Source organism: Oncorhynchus kisutch, linkage group LG2, assembly GCF_002021735.2.
Source record: "Oncorhynchus kisutch isolate 150728-3 linkage group LG2, Okis_V2, whole genome shotgun sequence".
Classification (NCBI taxonomy): Eukaryota; Metazoa; Chordata; class Actinopteri; order Salmoniformes; family Salmonidae; genus Oncorhynchus; species Oncorhynchus kisutch.
This window is the reverse complement of record NC_034175.2, coordinates 12,576,176-12,597,298: the sequence shown is the minus strand read 5'-3', so window position 1 is coordinate 12,597,298 and position 21,123 is coordinate 12,576,176. Positions and strand designations below refer to the sequence as shown.

Here is a 21,123-nt window from a genome sequence, read left to right as displayed (position 1 = left end):
ATCATGATTATTTGCATCAATCCAGTGGTCATTTGTTTTGCAAACTCCATCTCATGTGCTACAGAAACAAGCTAGCCAAACAGTGCTAGGTGCCTGCACACTTGAATTAAAGGCTAACTACACTCAGAAATAAAAAATGATTCGATTTTTCCCAAACCTTAAAACGGGTTTCATGATGTGGTTTAAGCATTGTTATTGACTTAGAACATCCAATTTTGTGGTTTTTCTATTACAAAAATATGACTTTTCACAGAACCCTGTGAATTTCTGATTCAGTTGACAGCCTAATTGCTTGGATTGGCCTACCTTGTCACAACACAACTGATTGTCTCAAATGCATTAAGAATCTAATTAATTCCACAAATGAACTTTTAAGAAGGCACACCTGTTAATTGACATGCATTCCAGGTGACTACCTCGTGAAGCTGATTGAGAGAATACCAAGATTGTGCAAAGCTGTCATCAAGGCAAAGGGTAGCTTTGAAGAATCTAGAATCTAAAATATATTTAACACTTTTTGTTACTACATGATTCCATATGTGTTATTTCATAGTTTTGATGTCTTCACTATTATTCTACAATGCAGAAAATAGCAAAAATAAAGAAAAAGCCTTGATGTGTTCAAACTTTTGACTGGTACTGTACATGCCAGGAAACTTGATAAAATATGAATAGAAGGGCTATGGTACTGTGCTTGGCATATACCCCCAACCTACAGTTCTCTCCCTTTCAGTCATGAAACTCTGGCTCTACCGTTGGAGCCTGCTCTGTGTTCATATTGTTAGGTTGAGACTGTGCATGTGTGTCACCATTGCTTCTGGAGCCATACAGCTCGTTGTCCACCATAGGCAACTGGGCTTGACTTAAGGGTCCATTGGGGACGGGTGGGGCAATATGGGATGGGGGCACAAAAGGCTGGTAGATGCTCACCTCTGGACTGTCCCCAGAGAGAGGGGCTCTGTCTCTGTAGGCCCAGTAAAGCTCTGGTACACATCCACAGCCTGGTCTCCATAGACACCCATCTCTGCCTCGTCTCGCAGGAGATGGCTGTATACAAGCGTGTCCTCGATCGAGGCATAGATGTGGGACTCGTTCTCTTTTCGTGATTTGGGGAACCTCCTGTTGTGATCTGGCAGGAAGCTGGTCCCGTTGGGGTTGTAGATGGACACTTGGTGAGACAACTGTCTCTTCTTCTTCCTACTCAACAGGAGGGAGATCAAAACACATCACATGCAAAGTAGGCTACTGTAAAGAGAGAAAATTATGTTGTCTTAAATAGTCACACTTATTAAGTCCCATAATGATATAAAGTCCAATTCCTACTTTGACCGCCTTTCCTTCCAGTTCTCTGCTGTCAATGACTGGAACTAATTGCAAAAATCACTGAAGCTAGAGACTCATATCTCCCTCTCTAACTTTAAGCACCAGCTGTCAGAGCAGCTCACAGATCACTGCACATAGCCTATCTGTAAATAACCCATCCAACTCCCTCATCCCCATACTGTTATTTATTTGTTTTGCTCCCTTGCACCCCAGTTTCTCTACGTGCACAGTCATCTTCTGCACATCTATCACTCCAGTGTTTAATTGCTAAATTGTCATTATTACACCACTATGGCCTATTTGTTGCCTTACCTCCCTTATCTTACCTCATTTGCACACATTGTATATAGACTTTTCTATTGTGTTATTGACTGTATGTTTGTTTATTCCATGTGTAACTCTGTGTTGTTGTTTGTGTCGCACTGCTTTGCTTTACCTCGGCCAGGTCGCAGTTGTAAATGAGAACTTTTTCTCAACTGGCCTACCTGGTTAAATAAAGGTGAAATAAAGGTGAAATAAATCAAATAAAAAAAATGTACATGTTCACTTATCATGACAACAATGTCATACATACAAGTAATCCCTTATTACCATTTTTTTGTAATTGAAAATACCTAGGAGTGTAGCTATAGAATATAGACTAGCTACGGTACAAGTAAAATACAAATAGCCTAGTTAAATAAAATAAATTATCTCCACAACACTCCACCGTCACACTCCACTCCAGCAGGTGGTGATAGTGTAAAAATGTGTTTCGAAAAAGAGCGCGTGGAACAGGAAAAACAACACTTGCTAGCAGCTACTCAGCTAGATAACAAACAAAAATGTTGCCTAACATAAAATCATTGAGAATGTTGCTTAACAGGCGATTAAAAGCGGCTGTCGACGAGATATTCGGGGCAGTTGAAACAACGATAGCAGAGTACCAGCAAGAATTATGCCGTTCAAAAGAGGAGAAAGACCGAACGATAGCAGAGTACCAGGAAAAAATGTCCCGTTCGGAAGAAGTGAACGCCCGGCTACAGAGGCTGCTGGATGTCGTTCTTAAACCAGAAGTAAAGTTACAGAGACTAGAAGGTGTGTTACTTATTAGCTAAGCCCGTAACAACCATCGTTTTATACAGATACCTAATGCATGTTGAGCATTTAAATTTGAGTCATCACTAGCAAAAATTTCATCAAATTTGAGACAGATTTTCATGCGTTTTTCATTCAAAAATCAGAATGAAGAAAATTCGAATTTTCCCCACCAGTAGTGTTTCCACCAAACGGAGTGTGTGACGACGTAGTGCACACAGTGTACTTTTTCATTTAAGGTTTCATGTACCGAATACAAATCAAATGTTCTATATGTTTCCATCACTTTTTCAACTCTACCAATAGTTTCGTCACAAACATTGTCCTGTTAAATAGCAAATGTGTCTACTTTGGTCTTGGCACGTGTGTTCTAGCCAAACAGCTCATATATGGCCTACACTACAGGCGGTGCGGGTAAACTAGTCTACATGAGATTATTATGGAAAATAGCGAGAATATTTCTATTTGTCAAGCATCCGTCATCAGAATAAGATCCTCGATATTATTCAACACCCTGTGAAATTCCTAATTTATTTAATCTGTTGCCTAATAAACTGCATGGTTTCACGAGTCAGACGACCATACACCATATCATCTCATGACTCCAACTTTACTTAGATGTGATGTTTATTATATCAATATTTGCGCATAAAAGCGTTTGCATCGCCTTTTCTCGCATCACTTATTTTACCTACACAAAAATATCACACTATGTCGAACTAACAAATGATCTGTAGGCAGTTATACAACTGTACCGAAACTTCCAGTTTCCAACACAAAAGTTACATCTGGCTAGAACACATTTCTTGTAAACCAGCATCTCAGCATTAGAATGTACTAGCTAAATATATCTTTTTCCCCACAGACCTCCAGCAGCTCACTCTCTCCATCTCTGAAGAGGTTTCTCCTGAGCAGCAGGATTGTAGTCCTGGTCTGGGGCAGGAGGAACCTTCTCAGATTAAAGTGGAACAGGAGGAGCTATGGGTCATCAGTCAGGGACAAGAGCAGCTTCAAGCGATGGATTATGATACTGATGATACTGATGATTCTGCTGATACAGAAGCCTTCATATCTACTGCCAGAGTAAAAGGTGACTGTAATCAGAACCCAAGTCATTCCTCACATCTTTACCAAGTTTTAACCCAACGTGAAGAAAACACAGACAGGGATGAGCTACCCAGCACCACAATGCAAATTGAACAGATTAAAACAGAAAATGTCAGTAACAGTGACTCTCAGCCCCCATTTGCAGTCAATTCAGACTGGTCTGAAACTCAGATTGAGAGTGGTGATAGTGTTGATTGGATAGAGAGTGAAGGACCTCCACTCAAGTCAAAGAGAACACAGACAGAAGTTGGACCAAGATTCTGTACTAAAGTCAGAGAATCCACAGAGTTGTCCCATTTGAAATCCCCTATCCCCGGTAATGCTGTTCGTCATTGTAGAATATGTGCAAAACCTTTTATCACCATGACGTCTCTAGTGATTCATGCCCATAGACATAGACAGCTATCTCGGTGTGGTATCTGCGGAAGAACCTTTGAGTCTGTAGAACGTTTGAAAGAACATCTACATTTTCATGTTGCAAGTACAGGATCACTTTCTTGTTACATCTGTGGTATATGCTTCACAGAGGATGAGGAGGTTTTGCTGGAAGAGCATATGAGCAATCACAAACTGTATCGCTGTCTTGGGTGTAAAGAACGTTTTCGATACTCGCCAGGGTCTGACATTGCATATGAGGATTCACACCAGGACTCTTGATCAGGGTTGAAAATTGAAGACCGCCCGACCTGGGCCTATGACCTGCAGCCTGAGCCTCTACAAGCAGTCTTTTTTTATTTTGAAATTGTAAAAACAATGTGAGGGAGGAGTAGCCTATATTGTCGTGATCAAACACTACAGCAGTTTTTGCTAAAGAAGTGACTGGTAAAATGTTGCAGTTCCATATCCTAGTAAAGGAAGCCTGAGTGAGGCCCAATGCAGTCTGTGTATCCTGAAATGTATTTTTTTTAAATATCAAATAAACTACTTTTATTTTATTTTATTTTTTTTATTTTTTATTTTACCTTTATTTAACCAGGTAGGCAAGTTGAGAACAAGTTCTCATTTACAATTGCGACCTGGCCAAGATAAAGCAAAGCAGTTCGACAGATAAAACGACACAGAGTTACACATGGAGTAAAAACAAACATACAGTCAATAATGCAGTATAAACAAGTCTATATACAATGTGAGCAAATGAGGTGAGAAGGGAGGTAAAGGCAAAAAAGGCCAAGATGGCAAAGTAAATACAATATAGCAAGTAAAATACTGGAATGGTAGTTTTGCAATGGAAGAATGTGCAAAGTAGAAATAAAAAAATAATGGGGTGCAAAGGAGCAAAATAAATTAATTAATTAAAATTAAATACAGTTGGGAATGGAGAGTGTACCTTTCTTATGCATAGTTACCATATGTACTCAAAAGGCTGGTTTCTCAGACAGAGATTAAGCCTAATCCTGGACTAAAAAGCACTTTCAATGGATATTAAGCTCTATTTTAAAAGGAAAGATTATAACCACAAATAGGTGTTGCTCCTGCTACTTTTTCTTCTTGGGGATGAATCTGTCTGAGAAACCATTCCAACATTTATCATGAAGGGCTAGAGAAAAGGTTACTTACTTGATCACCACACAAACCACAACCACCATGAGAACCAGCAGAGCTGCCACCACACTCAGAAGCAGGTCTTAGGAACACACACACACAGGTCAGTATTCACTGACATACCATTATCAACCCACTCACTAACATAATAATGTTTCAAATCTGGAGGCTGATAACGCTTATTATAGAAAACATTAGGAACACTCCATGACAGACAAACCAGAAGAATCCAGGTGACAGCTATGATCCCTTATTGATGTCACTTGTTAAATCCACTTCAATCAGTATAGATGAAGGGGACAAGACAGGTTAAAGAAGGATTTTTAAGCCTTGGGCAGGAACAGGGTATGGTAGTAGGTGCCAGGCATATTGGTTTGTGTCAAGAACTGCAACGCTGCTTGGGGTTTTCACGCTCAACAATTTCCCCTGTTTGTCAAGAATGGTCCACCACCCAAAGGACATCCAGCCAACTTGACTCAACCAGGGCCGGTCCTTGCCGTTCTGCCGCAGAATTACAACATGTTAATCACATCACTTTAATATTAGAATGTATCCCTATATTAGTACATTCAGACTGTTATATCTAATAGGCAACAGAATAGTGTTCTTAGAAGAGCCGCTGAGATTTTAACGCTGACAGATTTACGATGGCTTGGTAATAAGACATTCCATTCCATGATTAGTGTCTGTGTGCCTGTATGTCGGTGCCAGCGAGACCCAATCTCCTTTTTCTCTCCCATATGCAGATGAACACTGAACTTAAATCATTTGAGCGAATGACCTCGTGTCTATGTTACATGACTATTTCTGTATAAACAAGCAGTAAACGACCTTGAGACAGAAACCTGTTGCGATGTAATTGTGATGTCTGTTGCATGAGAGCACAATGTACCTTTGTATAAATTCTCTCATCTGTGATTTGTCATGAACATCCAGGAGGTTGGACTTTGCTATAAAATGCTGTGGCTTAGTCCCGCTGGTTGAGTTCTCAGGGATCACCTCCAGGGTGGTTACTGACCAACTCCATTACTGCACTAATTAAATAATAAAGTTCAATTGTTTTGAAGAAATCTAAAAGTCTCTCATTTGATTAGAATAATTCCACCACACCCTAGGCAAGACCCAAAAATGTTGCTACCACAAAACTAGAATACTCCCAGTAAGTGAAAAAAATAAGTTTAAAAGCCTGCACCAAAAAAGGTCACCCAAAAGGCATTGGTCCGTGCTTCCAAGCTCACTGAGGTGTAGCCTACAGTGTTGCCTGAAATTTAATTATATGAATGCCCATCTATTTGGTAAGCCTACCGTTTGTAAAACACAAAAAATGATGACAGGACCAAAAAAAAGACTTCCAAAAGATGGCGGCTCGTGCTTACTGGGGTGTAGCCTACCATGTGGCCCCCAATGGAATTTGATGAATTCCCATCCATGTACTAGGCCCACTGTTTGTAAAACAGGCCGTTGCATTGGCTTTATTAGAACGGATTCCTGTGACTAATCAATTTGGCTATTTAAGATCTGATTATTAGCGTGAAAATCGAAAGTACTTTTTCCGCTATGATCAGCTTGTCAAAAATGGAGGGATACAAACTAGAAACCACTGATCACAGCAATGGGTTGAAACTCCTGGACAACAGTTGTGATTGTCCATTTCATATTGTCCATTTAACTTTGACCTGTCCTATTTTTAGGATATGTTGTTAACATTAAAGCGCATTTTTGTTGTTGATTGAGCGCCATTTAGGTTAGGCTATTTGATGGGAGAAACCTGCATGATGTAAAGAAAGTGTCTGTCACATTACATTATCATACATTTTCTCTCCAGTCTGTAGGCTACAGAAAAGGCCACATACTCGTTCTACCATATCCTATATCTGCTACATGACTCATGTCCGATAATGTTTTGGACGGAATGATGATACAGAGCCATAGCGATGTGTCTCCCAACAGAACCCTGGACAAACTCACTGGGAATGGACAAGCAAAGTGGGCACTGCTTATCACAGGGCGGCATCAACGCTCACCTAAAAATCCCATATGCCACTGGTTGAGAAAAAATGTCATTGTTTGGTCAGTTTAGCTCATAAAATGCCACCCTCGTCAATCTGCCACCACAGGCAGCTGCATAATCCTACCTACTGAGCGAGTCCAAGCTCCAATGAATTCAGTTTGTTCTGAGGGGAAAATGGAGGGGTGCAACTCAATATTAGAAAGGTGTTCCTAATTTTTGGTATAGTCAGTGTAGTAAGACCAGAATGAACAAAATATCAGAGAAATGCTGAGAAACATTGAGCGTTAGATTTTCACTGCAATTTCAAATTCACTTTAAACAAACAACCTATGGAGAGGGCCAGAGGAAGAAGGGAGTGAGAGGAGATAGAACAACACTGCTTATCATGATGACTGCTCCACACGGTCGGTCACTCACTCTTATCCTTGTGCAGTGTGATCTGTGTGAGCACGATGAAGTCTCCTCTCTCAGGCATACAGTTGGACATGTTGAGGTAGAAGCTCTCTGAGACAGTGATCTTCCTGCCTGCCTCCTCGTCCTCCCGCCGGCTGTACATCTCCTCCAGGGAGCCCAGGATCTGCACCCTGATCAAATCACATTCATTTCTTTACAGCACATCATAAAGTGCTTTACAGTAATCTGGCCTGGACCCCAAGACCAAGCAAGGAAGAAGCAGGACCACAGTGGCCAAGAAAAACTCCCTAGAATGAAAAAACCCATCCTCTTCTGGTTGTACCTGATGCACGTGTGGCGGTTGCTGCACTTGGGCTGGCTGATGTTGTCGAACATGAGGTGGGCTTCCAGCTTAGAGGGGACATCGACGATCCAGGACACAGTGGAGTAGGACTTCATTCCCACATGCCAACTAGGGGTGGCCAGGAGAGTTGGTACTCCTTGCTTTGGGCATACCGTGACAATGTATCTCTCTGTGTGTACACCAGGGGGAGAATAACATATTTGCAGTTACAGTGCTACTTTTATATAAAACAATTTATTAAAGATGTAACTTTATAGCCAAAAGTATATGTGGACACCCACTCACTGAACATCTCATTCCAAAATCCTGGGCATTAATTTGGAGTTGGTCCCCCCCCCTTGCTGATATATCAGCCTCCACTCTTCTGGGAAGGCTTTCCACTAGATGTTGGAACATTGCTGCAGGGACTTGCTTCCATTCAGCCACAAGATTATTAGTGAAGTCGGGCACTGATGTTGGGTGATTAGACCTGGCTCGCAGTCGGCATTCAAATTCATCCCAAACGTGTTTGATGGAGTTAAGGTCAGGGTTCTGTGCAGGCCTGTCAGGTTCTTCCACGCGAATCTCGACAAACCATTTCTGTATGGACCTCGCTTTCTGCACGGGGCATTGTCATGCTGAAACATTGCCACAAAGTTGGAAGCACAGTGTCATCTAGAATGTCATTGTACGCTGTGGTGTTAAGACTTCCATTCACTGGAACTAAGGGGCCTAGCCCGAACCATGAAAAACAGCCCCAGACTATTATTCCACATCCATTAAACTTTACAGTTGGCACTATGCATTCGGGCAGGTAGCATTCTCCTGGCATCCGCCAAACCCAGATTCTTCCGTCGGACTGCCAGATGAAGGATAATTCATCACTCCAGAGGATGCCTTTCCACTGCTCCAGAGTCCAATGACAGTGAGCTTTACACCATTCCATCCGATGCTCGGCATTGTGTATGGTGATCTTGCATTGTGCAACTGCTCGGCCATGGAAACCCATTTCATGAAGCTCCCGACGAACAGTTATTGTGCTGACATTGCTTCCAGAGGCAGTATGGAACTTGTTAGTGAGTGTTGCAACCGAGGACAGTCGATTTTTACGTGCTTCGGCACTCTGGGGTTCCGTTCTGTGAGCTTGTGTGGCCTACCACTGAGCTGTTGTTGCTCCTAGGCGTTTCCACTTCACAATAACAGCACAGTTACACCTTTAATTAAAACATGTTACCTGCAATCTCCCTGGTGAAGGAGATGTTGAGTAAAGGGTGAGAGAATGGCCACCTCTCTTTCCCTCCAATTGTCGAGGCTGAAGCTGTGATGGACACGTTGGTGTGGACCTGGACTTTGTTTATGGCTCCCTGAGGGCAGAACTGACCCACGGTGGTGCCGTCATCGTCCTCGGCCACGGTGAGAGTGACAGAGCCGTTGCAGGGTTGTTCTGGCAGGGTTGTTCTGGCAGGGACTGCCTGAGGTTGCCAGTAGTGGGCAGGAGCTCTACCGTGCCATGCTGAGGGGGACGGAGGATCCAGATGACACTGCCCAGGGGGGCGGGAAGACACCTCTCCAGGACGGGCACCGTCAGAGGGACAGGGGCTGCTGCTGCTGGGCAGTCCCTCCACTGACGGCACTCTGAGAAATGGAGAAGGGTTAAAGGATACAAACCAAAATAAAGTTGAATATATACAATGAGTTTGTGGTGCCTTAGGATCTAAAGAAGGACAAAGTATTTGTTCATCCTAATTGTCACACTCCAGATATTGTTTCAAGTGTAAGGGAAGCCAAAAATGTAGCATTGAATTGCAGTAATTGTTTAGTTAGGGCTTATGGCCACACTCACACACATGTTGAACAGTATATCATGTTATTCTTCTACGACGTCAAGCCAGACCAACACAATGAGAAGTTAGTGACTGGCTGAGCAGCATAGTGTTAATAATAATGCTTATGGTTATATAACTTAGAGCAGAGCAGGGTTACTAGTTAGGCCTTAGTTACCTATGATTCTGATGGCGGTCAGTAGCAGCTCCTGACTTGGGCAGTCCTGGAAGGACAACTGAGAGATTTTCCCTGAGGGAACATAGATTTTCTCCTGGATGACAGAGTTCAGCTTCAGCTCACGGTCAGACATGGGGGTTGGTCTTCTCAATATGGAGAGAAAGCCTCCGACCAGTGGAGCCTTCTCCGATCCTGTTCATCTCACAGTTCCTTAGGATCAGGGAGAAGGAGTCCCGGCGTTAGGAGTCCCTTCTTCACCACTGCGAACCACCGTTACCATGGTGATACTCCATGGCCGGCTCCTTCTTCAGGCACTGCGGCTGGGTCTGACCCAGGAAGACAACCGTAGTGTTGTGTTTGGGAGGGACCACAAACTTTCACTCCATCAGGTCATCGTCAGGGAAACTATTCGGGTAGTTTGGAGAGAGCAACTCCGAAGATGACGTCCCTTCCAGTAAAGTCACTTTGAGGACAGCAAATGCTGAGGGACAATGATATGTTGATGAAGTGTCAGAAAATACAATGGAGATGTTACTGGGAAGCTGTAACGACTCTCGTTTGTTGAATGAAGAGTGGACCAAGATGCAGTGTGGAAAATGTTCATGATTTTAATATTCAAAAAACACTCAAACAAAATAACAAACGTGAAAACGTAAGCAAACATTTCTGTCAGGCAAAAATCACTAAACAGAAAACAAGATCACACAAAACCCAAAAGGAAAATGACAACTCATATATGATCCCCAATCAGAGACAACGATAGACAGCTGCCTCTGATTGGGAACCACACACACACACACGGCCAAAAACAAAGAAATAGAAAACATAGACTTTCCCACCCGAGTCACACCCTGACCTAACCAAACATAGAGAATAATAAGGATCTCTAAGGTCAGGGCGTGACAGAAGCCCTATTTGTCCCTCGCTGTTACATGTACAGCTATTACAGTCCAGCTGGCACTGTTGACACTGGGATAAGATGTGTAAACCACAACTTCTGGGTGCTTGACTAAAAATTATTCTGCCTACCTAGCTATATCATTACAAACCAAACTGCTCCTACAGATTGTAGAAAAAAAGAACAAAGGGATGTGCTGCTAGGATACGATAGTGGGGCTAAACACCCTTTTCTCATCTGGACTGACCACCGTAATCTGGAGTACATCCGGGCAGCGAGGAGGCTGAATCCTCGTCAGGCAAGGTGGGCCATGTTTTTCACCAGATTTAGGTTAATCTCCTATAGACTGGGTTCCCTTAACACTAAGGCCGACGCACTGTCCCATCTCTATGACACCGAGGAGCGGTCCATTAATTCTACTCCCATAATCCCGGATTCCTGTCTGGTGGCACCGGTGGTATGGGAGGTGGACGCGGACATCGAGCGGGCGTCATGATTGGAACCTGCGCCCCCACAGTGTCCAATGGGACGTAGGTACGTGCCACTTGGTGTTCGCGACAAACTGATCCGGTGGGCCCATACTCTACCCTCTTTGGGTCATCCGGGAATTAGGAGGACAGTGCAGGGTCTTAGGGGGAAGTACTGGTGGCCCACTTTAGCGAGGGGCGTGAGGTTTTATGTTTCCTCCTGTTCGGTGTGTGCTCAGAGTAAGGCTCCTAGACACCTGCCTAGAGGGAAGTTACAGCCCCTCCCCGTTCCACAACGGCCTTGGTCACATCTGTCGGTAGATTTTCTCACCGACCTTCCCCTGTCTCAAGGGACGGCGATCCTGGTCATTGTGGATCGGTTTTCGAAGTCCTTCCGTCTCCTCCCGTTGCCCAGTCTCCCTACGGCCCTGCAGACTGCGGAGGCCCTGTTTACCCACGTCTTCCGGCACTACGGGGTGCCTGAGGACATCGTTTCTGATCGGGGTCCGGTTCACGTCCCTAGTTTGGAGGGCGTTCATGGAGCGTCTGGGGGTCTCAATCAGCCTGACCTCAGGTTTTCACCCAATGGGCAGGTGGAGAGAGTGAACTATGATGTTGGTAGGTTTCTGCGGTCATATTGCCAGAATGGGCGAGGTACGTCCCATGGCCGGAGTTGGCTCAAAACTCACTCCGCCACTCCTCCACGAACATGCCGCCTTTCCAGTGCATGTTGGGCTACCAGCCGGTCCTGGCACCGTGGCATCAGAGCCAGACCGAGGCTCCTGCGGTGTAGGAGTGGGTGCAGCGCTCAAAGGAGACCTGGAGAGCCGACCAGGAATCTCTCAAACTGGCTGGTGGGCGGCAGAATGTGAGCGCTGACCGCCACCGCAGTGAGGCCCCATGTTCGCACCGGGGGACAGGGTCTGGCTTCGACCCGAAACCTGGCCCTCCGCCTGCCCTGCCGAAAGCTGGGGCCGCAGTGTGTGGGGCCATTTAAAGTCCTGAGGAGAATAAACAAGGTATGTTATAGGTTACAGCTCCCTTCTTACTATTGCATTAACTCCTCGTTTCATGTGTCTCTCCTCAGGCCGGTGGTAGCTGGTCCCCTGCAGGAAGGTGAGGTACTGGAGGTCCCTCCGTCCCCTCTGGACATCAAGGGGCCCCCGGCGTACACGGTACGTTCCATTCTGGACTCTAGACACCGGGTGAGGGGCCTGCAGTACCTCGTGGATTGGAAGGGGTACGGACCGGAGGAGAGGTGCTGGGTACCGGTGGAGGACATCTTGGATCCATCACTGCTGAGGGATTTCCACCGCCTCCATCCAGATCGCCCTGCACCTCGCCCTCCGGGTCGCCCTCGAGGCCGGTGTCAGCGCGCTGCGGGAGCGGCGCGTCAGCGGTCTTCGTCACCGGTCTACTAGCTGCCACAGATTATTTTTCCTTTTTCTGTTGGTTTTGTCTTGATTGTTTTCAGCTGTTTCTTGTTAACCGTTTATTCCGGGCTATTTAAGCCTTCAGGGCCCGCCTGCTTTTGTGCGGGCTTGTTTATTTTGCTGTCAGTGGAGGTTCGTGTTTTATTGCTTACGGTTTGTTTTTGGTCCTGTTTTTGTGGTCATGTGTGCCTGTTGTTTTTGGCTTGACCCATATTTGGAATAAACATTCTCCTTTGGAACTTTGCTCTCTGCGCCTGACTCCACACCCACCACTCCTAGCTATCCTGACATGCATAGTCTACCTATAGAATACATCCTCTTCCAATTCTAGAATATCCCTGCGACTTCATAATACTGTTAGTGTTATCATGGGCAACATTTCATAGAACATATCATCGTATACATATCTACATTTCATTCTTTATAGTAAAGGGACAATTGCAATGACCTAGTCATGAAATATAAAGGAATTCAAATAATTTCCCTATTCTTCAGTTGTTGTTTTTTACAGAATCAAAATAATCACAAATGTATTAGGGTTCACTTCTAAATGTTTAAAACTATTACCAAATTACCAAAATCTTAAAATGTGTTAGGTGCCTCCTAAGAAGAAGTAGGTGCAGGAGTCAGGAGCAGGAGAGCAAGGAATTCCAGTTGGCACAGTCGTTTATTATAAGTCCCAACCCACCAACAACAGGCGGGGAAAATCACGAAACACACGGAGGAGAAACCTCTACTCCTAATACAGTACCAACGGTACAACGACTGTGAGGGAAAAAACCCTGTGGCGCAAACATGCACCCCTAACAGAGCAAACACAGCAAAATAATCCTGCACAAAGACTAGCAGGCAGTGGAGGTTAATAAACCCACCGAAATTAACTAATCAGACACATGTAATAACAAAAACAGACAGACACAAACGAAAAGGAAAAATGGATCGGTGGCAGCTAGTAGGCCGGCGAAGACAACCGCCGAGCGCCGCCCGAACAGAGAGAGGCGCCACCGTCGGTGGAAGTCGTGACAAAATGATCATTCTGTTTCCTGACACTCAGCAGTGACTAGCCCAAGAACCTTACATGTTCTGTTTAATGGGTGAATTGGCTCTGGAAGCAAAAACAGCCAAATACTCCATCTAAACGTGATTCGAATCTCAATTACGGTACGGTTCTAGAAACATAAATCCCTCTAATTTCACATCACATTAAAATAATTTCACAAATGCAAAATACGATTAATGTACTGTACACAGTTTTCATTGGTTTAAACACTGTTGCAGCAGACAGTTTTTTTCAAAGACAACATGTTTGTGGCATCTGTCTTCCATCTACACACAGGTGTTCAGAGAAGTTAGTTAATGTAAACTCACCCCATTCCGTACAAATGTGCGCAACCGCAACATTCAAATGAGGCTACAAAGAAAACTAATGGGACAGTAGCGACTGTGTTGACGTCAAAATCGGGGGTGTGAACTAGGTTTCTATTCGACATGGTAATGGCTCTATAGTATTTGAGAAAAGTTGAATAAACTGACCCTCCATTATCTATTGACATGTCATGTCATAACGTACAGCATGCATAAAGCAACTATTTCTGTCTTACAATCTCTCTCCACCAGGTGTAGCACTTCTATCATCCTTTAAAAACAAGGAATGGACAGTGACGGGGTAAGGGGGGATACCTAGTCATTTTTTCCGTCATCATTGCATGCGATCATCATTCTCAAAGCCAAAACCGTACCGCAAGCGACGCTTATTAATGTTCAGATGGAGCATCGCGTCTCTTGATTAATAAAACTCCCCTATTATGTGTAATGTAATGGAACTGAGAGTCATGATCAAGGGCTAAGCAGTGACTTACCTGATAGAACGAAAACGGCGGACGCGATCCCCAAAAGCTGCAGAGCACAGCCGACCGTTGATAAAGTCATACCTTTATTTTCAGCGTCGGTATCTCAAACGATAAGCTAACGGAACTAAAATGGGCTCGACTTTATGGCCTTGGACCTCCGTGTAGTTCTTTCGCTTTGAGTAAAATGGGTTACGTCTACATTTTATGTCCTGCTGTGTGACATCACTTCTCGGGTAAGGCGTTCCTCTTCGAAGTCATTTTGACAGGTCAGTTGTTGCTTGAAGAATTGCAACATATTTGAACTCGGTGACGTTTTTTAAAACGTTTCTAGGAAAATAAGCTTTAATTCAAAATTAACAGACCGGGGTCTTATAGGTATTTAGTCAAATCTTGCCTTTTAGACCTCGGCCACAAGCTTCACTGGACCAATGGCACATATCATTTGGCCATACTATGAACTGTTGTTTTTCTTTACCAAACAAGTTAAAGTTAACTGAAAATAGGGTGATCATCATTAGACTACTTGGTGCTCAAAAGTCGAAATCAATGACTTGTTATTACGTAATAACTCAATAATGCCTTTTAACCTAATTTTAGATTATACAGCAGAGCAGAAGCCATTTTTCTGTAACACCCAAGCACACATGGAAAATATAGCACACATACCATCTACGCATTAGAGCCATGTGCTGAATTCACCTCACACACCTAGACAACGCAATAGCTACAGTTCTGGGGATTGGGACTGACAGTGAAAGAAAAAAGATTGAACAAACAATGTGATTGACCATCCGTGAATTCACCAGAGTGTTAGATGGTGGTGAGGGCCTGAGATGCAGGAGTGTTCCCTGCGAGTATAAGCGATGACGGGGATAATGACTGTGAACAGGAGCAGCAAGAAGGATCAACAAAAGGGGGTGCAAGGAGCTTGTTGAGAGAGATTCTTCTCTCCTTTCACAAACATAATTTAACACAAGGACGCTTCCCACTGGGCACACCATTGTCATTTCAATGTGGAAATGTGGGTAATATTTGTTTGAGATGTTGACCCACTCAAAATGACAGCCATAATTTGTTTGAATTCCCAATGTATCACTGTGCTTTCAACCATTTTATAAGCACAACCAAATTCCAATGAAACAAAATGTCAGATTTTTTATTTAGTTGTCATCTAAATGTGTGATCACTGCACTTTCAACGTTTTAAAAGCACATTTAAATGCTTAATCTCATAGCACAACCAAATGACCTGTATTGCAGTTGAGATTACATGAAAGTACATAGTGCAAATGATCAATGCTTTTCGAGAATCTGCACAGATTATTATAGCAATTGTGAAGATCTCCACAGACCTGCAACCTTTGCATGCTATCTTGAACATGCACGCTTTCTATGATTACATAAGAAGACATTTATAGTTGGTTATTACTGCATTGTCGGAACTAGAAGCACAAGCATTTCGCTACACTCGCATTAACATCTGCTAACCATGTGTATGTGACAAATAAATTTGATTTGATTTGATAGTTACAGTAGGCTTGCCACACCCTGACCATAGATATATTTTTATTCTCTATGTTTGGTTGGTCAGGGTGTGACTCGGGTGGGAAACTCTATGTTCTGTGTTTCTATGTTTTGGCCGGGTATCGTTGTCTCTGATTGGAAATCATACTTAGGCAGCGTTTTGTATTTTGTGGGTAGTTGTCTTTATTAGTGGCCTGTATAGCCCTAGTAAGCTTCACGTTCGTGTTTGTTGTTTGTTGTTTTGTTGGCGACATTTATAATAAAGAAAAATGTACGCTCACCACGCTGCACCTTGGTCCGGTCATTTCCACGATTTCGACAAGCGTGACAAGGCTGACCTCACGTTGTGACCATGGATGTGTTACTCATTTTAAGGTTGAATTACATTAGTTTGTAAGATATACTTACTTTTAGGCTATTTACTCTAATACAAAAGTAATATTGAATTGTGTTTGGTTGACAACGCAACCAAATATCAACATTTAAAGGATATCGAATGCTTTGATAGTTTCATCTGAGCCAATGGCTTAATCTTATTCTTTAACGTTTCATTTTGGTTTAGTTGGAGACGTGAATCCAACAAACAATTTGTTAATTTGTAGACAAGTTAATAGGCTATTTACTGTATCGCAAAAGTGATATTGAATTGTATTTTGTTGTCAATGCAACCAAACATCACTATTTGAAGGAGATTTATATTTTGTGCCCCTGACAGTCTGGTGTTAATTACAGTTGGTCTACAAATTAATAATTGATATGTTGGATTCACGTCTCCACCTCAACCAATAATCAAAGTTAAAGAATAGGACTAAATCAAATAAAACTTTATTTAAAGTGCATTTAATGTTTGATTTGATTTTGTGTTGTTCTTTAACTTCTCTTGGTTGAGATGACGATTTGAATCCAACATATACATGATACATTTGTAGACAAACTGGAATTAAAGGCAGACTTATCCAGTGGCACGATGGAACTATCCAAGCAGAAGATACATGTCCTTCAAATGGTGATATTTGGTTGCGTTGACAACCGAACACAAGTCAATGTCCAGTTTGTATAAACATTTATCACTTATATGTTGGATTCATGTCTCCATCTCAAACAAAAATCTAAGTTAAATAATAAGACCTAATCTAATCAAAGTTTAAATGCACTTTAAATAAAGTTTAGTTTGATTTAGTTCTTTAACCATTATTTTTGGTTGAGATGGAGACATGATTCCAACATTTCAATGATTAACTTGAAGATTAATTTCAACTCAACCAAAGCTTGAAACCCAAGGACTATATGTATGGTCTAGTTTTAGTTGAACCCTGGGTTGAATTGAAACAATAGCTGTACATTCCATGTCACCATATGTTGAAAAATTCAACCAGTTTGTGCACAGTAGATTGTGTGTTACTCAGAAACACATAAGCACATCAACTTGCTTACCTAAATATTTTCATTGCCTACTCACATTTGAAAGATGAATGCAAATTCCCAGCTGCTATTCCCTGAAGCTCTCTCAAACAGAGAATGGAGCATTGTCGTTTCTCTTTCAGTTACAGACCATAGCACATTTCACCGACCCGGTCTATTTGCGTAATCGGTCACTAAGCAGTTAGTTAAAAATAAATAGGTCTCCTCACCTCCGTATTATATAAAACAAATACTTTTGATTTATTTATTAATTCATGTTCTCATACAAATAAATACAAATATGTTATCAGCTTAGTTTTAATTGTGTTATATAGATAAATCTAACATTATAAATAATATTAAACCATATCAGAGAGGTTGCCTATATGTCAAAATATTTCATACAACATCCAAAATAAATTCAGGTAGGCCTATGACATTTATGCATTTATTCTTGACAACATCTACCCACCATGTATTACAACACACTTTTTAACTCAAGTTCATGAGAAAAACTGCAATTTCTCTCTACATAAACACAACAAATAACAGGCCTCAGTGGTGTGTGTAGTGGAGGGTATGCGCAGGTTTACACCGTATACCCACTTATTTTTCAGTGGGCATGCGTATATTTCTTAATGTTTAGCTGAAATGTTGATAAACTATTATTTCTTCACATTTTAGATGCAGCAATGGGCACATGGCGGTAGGCCTACATGGGAATGTTCCAAAATGCAATTAGCAAGAAAACACCACTCTAAAATGTGCAAAAGCATATGTGAGAGGTTTCATGGATGGAGATGGAAATATCCATAAGAAAATTAGATATGAGGGAGATCTAAAGATGCAACAACCTTCATCAGTTGCTAATATGACTAGGATAATGCATTTGGCTGCTAGACAAAGAAATAAAGTTGAACGAAAACCAGCAGAACAGGAGAACGCATATGAGGAAGTCTTTATAAAATGATTACCTCCATGTTTCTATGCAATGGTAAGACATGCCTCATAATATGAAGTAAAATGTCCAGGTTTCAAACAATTAAGGAACAGGGAAATTATAGCGATGCTAATGATAGGCCTAACTGTCTTCTGGTAGATGGAAAGGCATTCCCAAAAACCTATTAAATGTTAACTAGCTACAAAGTAGCCTACGCCTACCTGGCAGAATGATATCATGATTATTTGCATTAATCCAGTGGCCATTTGTCTTGCAAACTCCATCTCATGTGCTACACAAACACCACTAACAAAACAATAGTGCTAGGTGCCTGCACACTTGAATTAAAGAGTAACCCCTCTTTTACACTGCTGCTACTCTCTGTTTATCTTATATGCATAGTCACTTTAACTATACACTCATGTACATACTACCTCAATTGGCCCGACCAACCAGTGCTCCCGGACATTGACTAACTGGGCTATCTGCATTGTGTCCCACCACCAGCCAACCCCTCTTTTATGCTACTGCTACTCTCTGTTCATCATATATACATAGTCACTTTAACCATATCTACATGTACATACTACCTCAATAAGCCTGACTAACAGGTGTCTGTATATAGCCTTGCTACTCTTATTTTCAAATGTCTTTTTACTGTTGTTTTAGTTCTTTACTTACCTACACACACACACACACCTTTTTCTTTCGCACTATTGGTTAGAGCCTGTGAGTAAGCATTTCACTGTAAGGTCTACACCTGTTGTATTCGGCGCACGTGACAAATAAACTTTGATTTGAACTACACAAAAATGGTTTTATCTTAGATTTTTCCCAGACCTCAAAAGTGGTCTCCTGATGTAGTTTAAGCATTTTTATGGACTTAGAACATCCAATTGTGTTGTTTTTCTATAAAACAAAGTGTGATTTTGAGAGTGAAAATCTGAAAAAATACATCTGAAACCTTTGAATTTCTGATTTAGTTGACAGCCTAATTTATCTGTTTCAATAGTATGCCTACAATTAGCCTCCTTGCACAGTACAGCTTGGGTTGGCCTGTCTGTGAAAGACCAACATGGGATTTATCATTTTAGGTAATACAGAATGAATGTCACTGTTTCGCATAGAATTTTTCACACAGAGCGCCTTTCCTTCGCCGGGCAGGCCGTTTGGGACATTTTTTCCCAAAATTAAGAGTATACCTATTCTCCAGGCACCACTACACCACTTCCCTATAGGCAATAATCCCAGAAATATGTAAAACCATACAAACACTGTTTACAGTGAAATGTTGTTAACACACTCTACATATGCACCTATTCTACAGCCAATGTAATACAATAACACAGCCCACCTTTAAAACTATTGGTCTTCTTACCATGAAGGCCTATAAATAGGAAATAGACCAAAACCAAAAAGCACTCTTTCATTCTAAACGGTAAAATTGGGAAACGGACATTCTTTCATACGGGTAGAATGTGAAAAAAACGTTGAGATATGTATTCTACAGTATTTTTTGCCTCTTGGTTTGGGGGCTTATCTCCAGAATTCTTTATCTCGGCCTTCTCTGTTCCATACCGTTGGGCAGAAATCCTGCAATAATAGGCACCGGCCATATGAGGGCAGCAACACTCCACACTATTATCACTAGAGTCATGAAACAAGCCACAAGAGTTGACTCGATAGGTTTACGGTTCAATCTCCAACTTTTGTCCCCATTTAGTTCGTCAAGGCTGAAGTCAACACAGCAGAAATTGATGGGATCCCCCGTCTGCTGAGCCTTTGACTTGCCGAATCGCCGGTATCGTGACATGCCACATCCAACACACAGTCTAAACTCCTGCTGGCCGCCGGTGACTCCGAGGTGTTCGATGAGAACAGGTGAGATGGCTCTGTTGATAGCAGCAGAGAAAAAAGCCCTTCCATGGTTATTGGCGGTATATATAAACACATCGCACTGGAAACCGAAGTTGCTGTCCCAATGAGCCACTAGCGAGGTGGGGAAAAGTCTCTGCACGCTGACGTTGCACTGTGGCAACGGCTGTAACGAAGTGTCTGACGAGGAGGCTTCGCTCTCCTCCACGGATCTCTTCGAGTAGTGCACGTCTACCTCCAAGTTGGCCAAGAATCTGTTGGTGGAGTTGATGGGGGGTAACAGGAGGTCCTCGTCGCTCCAGCCGTGGCACCGCTGGAGTAGTCCAGCTACCGTGGTTAGGGCCAGCAGAAAAGTCGGGGAGTTGCTCAGCATGGCATTGGGTGCGTTGCTCCTACTCGCATGATGTTCCGTGGGGACGCAAGGCAACTGACGAGGCGTGTCCGTCGTTAAAAAAATTCAGAAAACTGCCGTCTCCAGCGATTACACAAACATCCATAGTGTGCATCTTCCGTTGCCTGAGAGAACCGTTGGGAACGTCAGTTGCCCGTCACACGCACCGTGCGCGCCCCCTCCCTCGATTTGGTTAAGAAAGTAACTGGCTTCTTGCCAAACTGCTACTGGGCACTACTTTGCAATAGATAGGCTGTGGTGTGCTGCGAGGACCCTGGTAGTCTCTCTCTCTCTATCGCTCTCTCAGGTGTGTGAGGAAGGAAAGCAGGAGTAGCCCTATCTGGGAACATGCGCGCCTCTCTTTACTTAATGCGTGACGCGGCTTCAAGGACAGGGTGGGTGGAAGATGATGTGCGCAAACACAAGGCATTCCCCCTCCTCTTCCTCGCTCCCTGTAGGATATCTGCAACCCTGGGACGGATAAGTTATTGTGTAATGTATGATTGTGTCAAAACATATCACCCTTATTGCTTTCTATTTGGCCAACT

General features: G+C 42.8%; 4 protein-coding genes across 4 annotated transcripts; 1 reads left to right on the top strand and 3 right to left on the bottom strand.

Moving 5' to 3' along the window:
- Positions 1-560: 560 nt before the first annotated feature.
- Positions 561-5,165, bottom strand: LOC109907674 (CUB domain-containing protein 1-like). Its single transcript, XM_020505790.2, has 2 exons — positions 5,065-5,165; positions 561-1,197 (listed from the first exon to the last, which is right to left on the bottom strand). The coding sequence occupies exons 1-2, from the start codon at positions 5,091-5,093 to the stop codon at positions 927-929; spliced, it is 300 nt and encodes a 99-aa protein (XP_020361379.1). The 5' UTR covers positions 5,094-5,165; the 3' UTR covers positions 561-926.
- LOC109907670 (zinc finger protein 394-like) lies at positions 2,074-4,442 on the top strand. Its single transcript, XM_020505778.2, has 2 exons — positions 2,074-2,400; positions 3,266-4,442. The coding sequence occupies exons 1-2, from the start codon at positions 2,148-2,150 to the stop codon at positions 4,162-4,164; spliced, it is 1,152 nt and encodes a 383-aa protein (XP_020361367.1). The 5' UTR covers positions 2,074-2,147; the 3' UTR covers positions 4,165-4,442.
- LOC109901110 (CUB domain-containing protein 1-like) lies at positions 2,255-10,090 on the bottom strand. The gene is made up of 6 exons (XM_031786495.1): positions 10,075-10,090; positions 9,798-9,909; positions 9,031-9,431; positions 7,797-7,986; positions 7,478-7,644; positions 2,255-6,078 (listed from the first exon to the last, which is right to left on the bottom strand). Exons 1-6 carry the CDS (start codon positions 10,088-10,090, stop codon positions 6,038-6,040), a joined length of 927 nt encoding a protein of 308 aa, XP_031642355.1. The 3' UTR covers positions 2,255-6,037.
- Positions 10,091-18,374: 8,284 nt separating this feature from the next.
- Positions 18,375-20,913, bottom strand: LOC109901744 (transmembrane protein 158-like). The gene has a single exon (XM_020497713.2). The coding sequence runs from the start codon at positions 20,555-20,557 to the stop codon at positions 19,862-19,864; it is 696 nt and encodes a 231-aa protein (XP_020353302.2). The 5' UTR covers positions 20,558-20,913; the 3' UTR covers positions 18,375-19,861.
- Between the last annotated feature and the right edge of the window lie 210 nt (positions 20,914-21,123).

What these genes read in the sequence shown, in the direction of transcription:
- LOC109907670 (XM_020505778.2), top strand. Translation starts at nt 2,148, where the DNA reads ATGTTGCCTAACATAAAATCATTGAGAATGTTGCTTAACAGGCGATTA. An exon ending in AAAGTTACAGAGACTAGAAG is followed by an intron (nt 2,401 to 3,265) that starts GTGTGTTACTTA and finishes TTTTCCCCACAG; the next exon opens with ACCTCCAGCAGCTCACTCTC.
- LOC109907674 (XM_020505790.2), bottom strand. Translation starts at nt 5,093, where the DNA reads ATGGTGGTTGTGGTTTGTGTGGTGATCAA. An exon ending in GTGGTTTGTGTGGTGATCAA is followed by an intron (nt 1,198 to 5,064) that starts GTAAGTAACCTT and finishes CCTGTTGAGTAG; the next exon opens with GAAGAAGAAGAGACAGTTGT.
- LOC109901110 (XM_031786495.1), bottom strand. An exon ending in GACCGCCATCAGAATCATAG is followed by an intron (nt 9,432 to 9,797) that starts GTAACTAAGGCC and finishes TCCATTTCTCAG; the next exon opens with AGTGCCGTCAGTGGAGGGAC. An exon ending in CACACTGCACAAGGATAAGA is followed by an intron (nt 6,079 to 7,477) that starts GTGAGTGACCGA and finishes TAATTAGTGCAG; the next exon opens with TAATGGAGTTGGTCAGTAAC.
- LOC109901744 (XM_020497713.2), bottom strand. Translation starts at nt 20,557, where the DNA reads ATGCTGAGCAACTCCCCGACTTTTCTGCTGGCCCTAACCACGGTAGCT.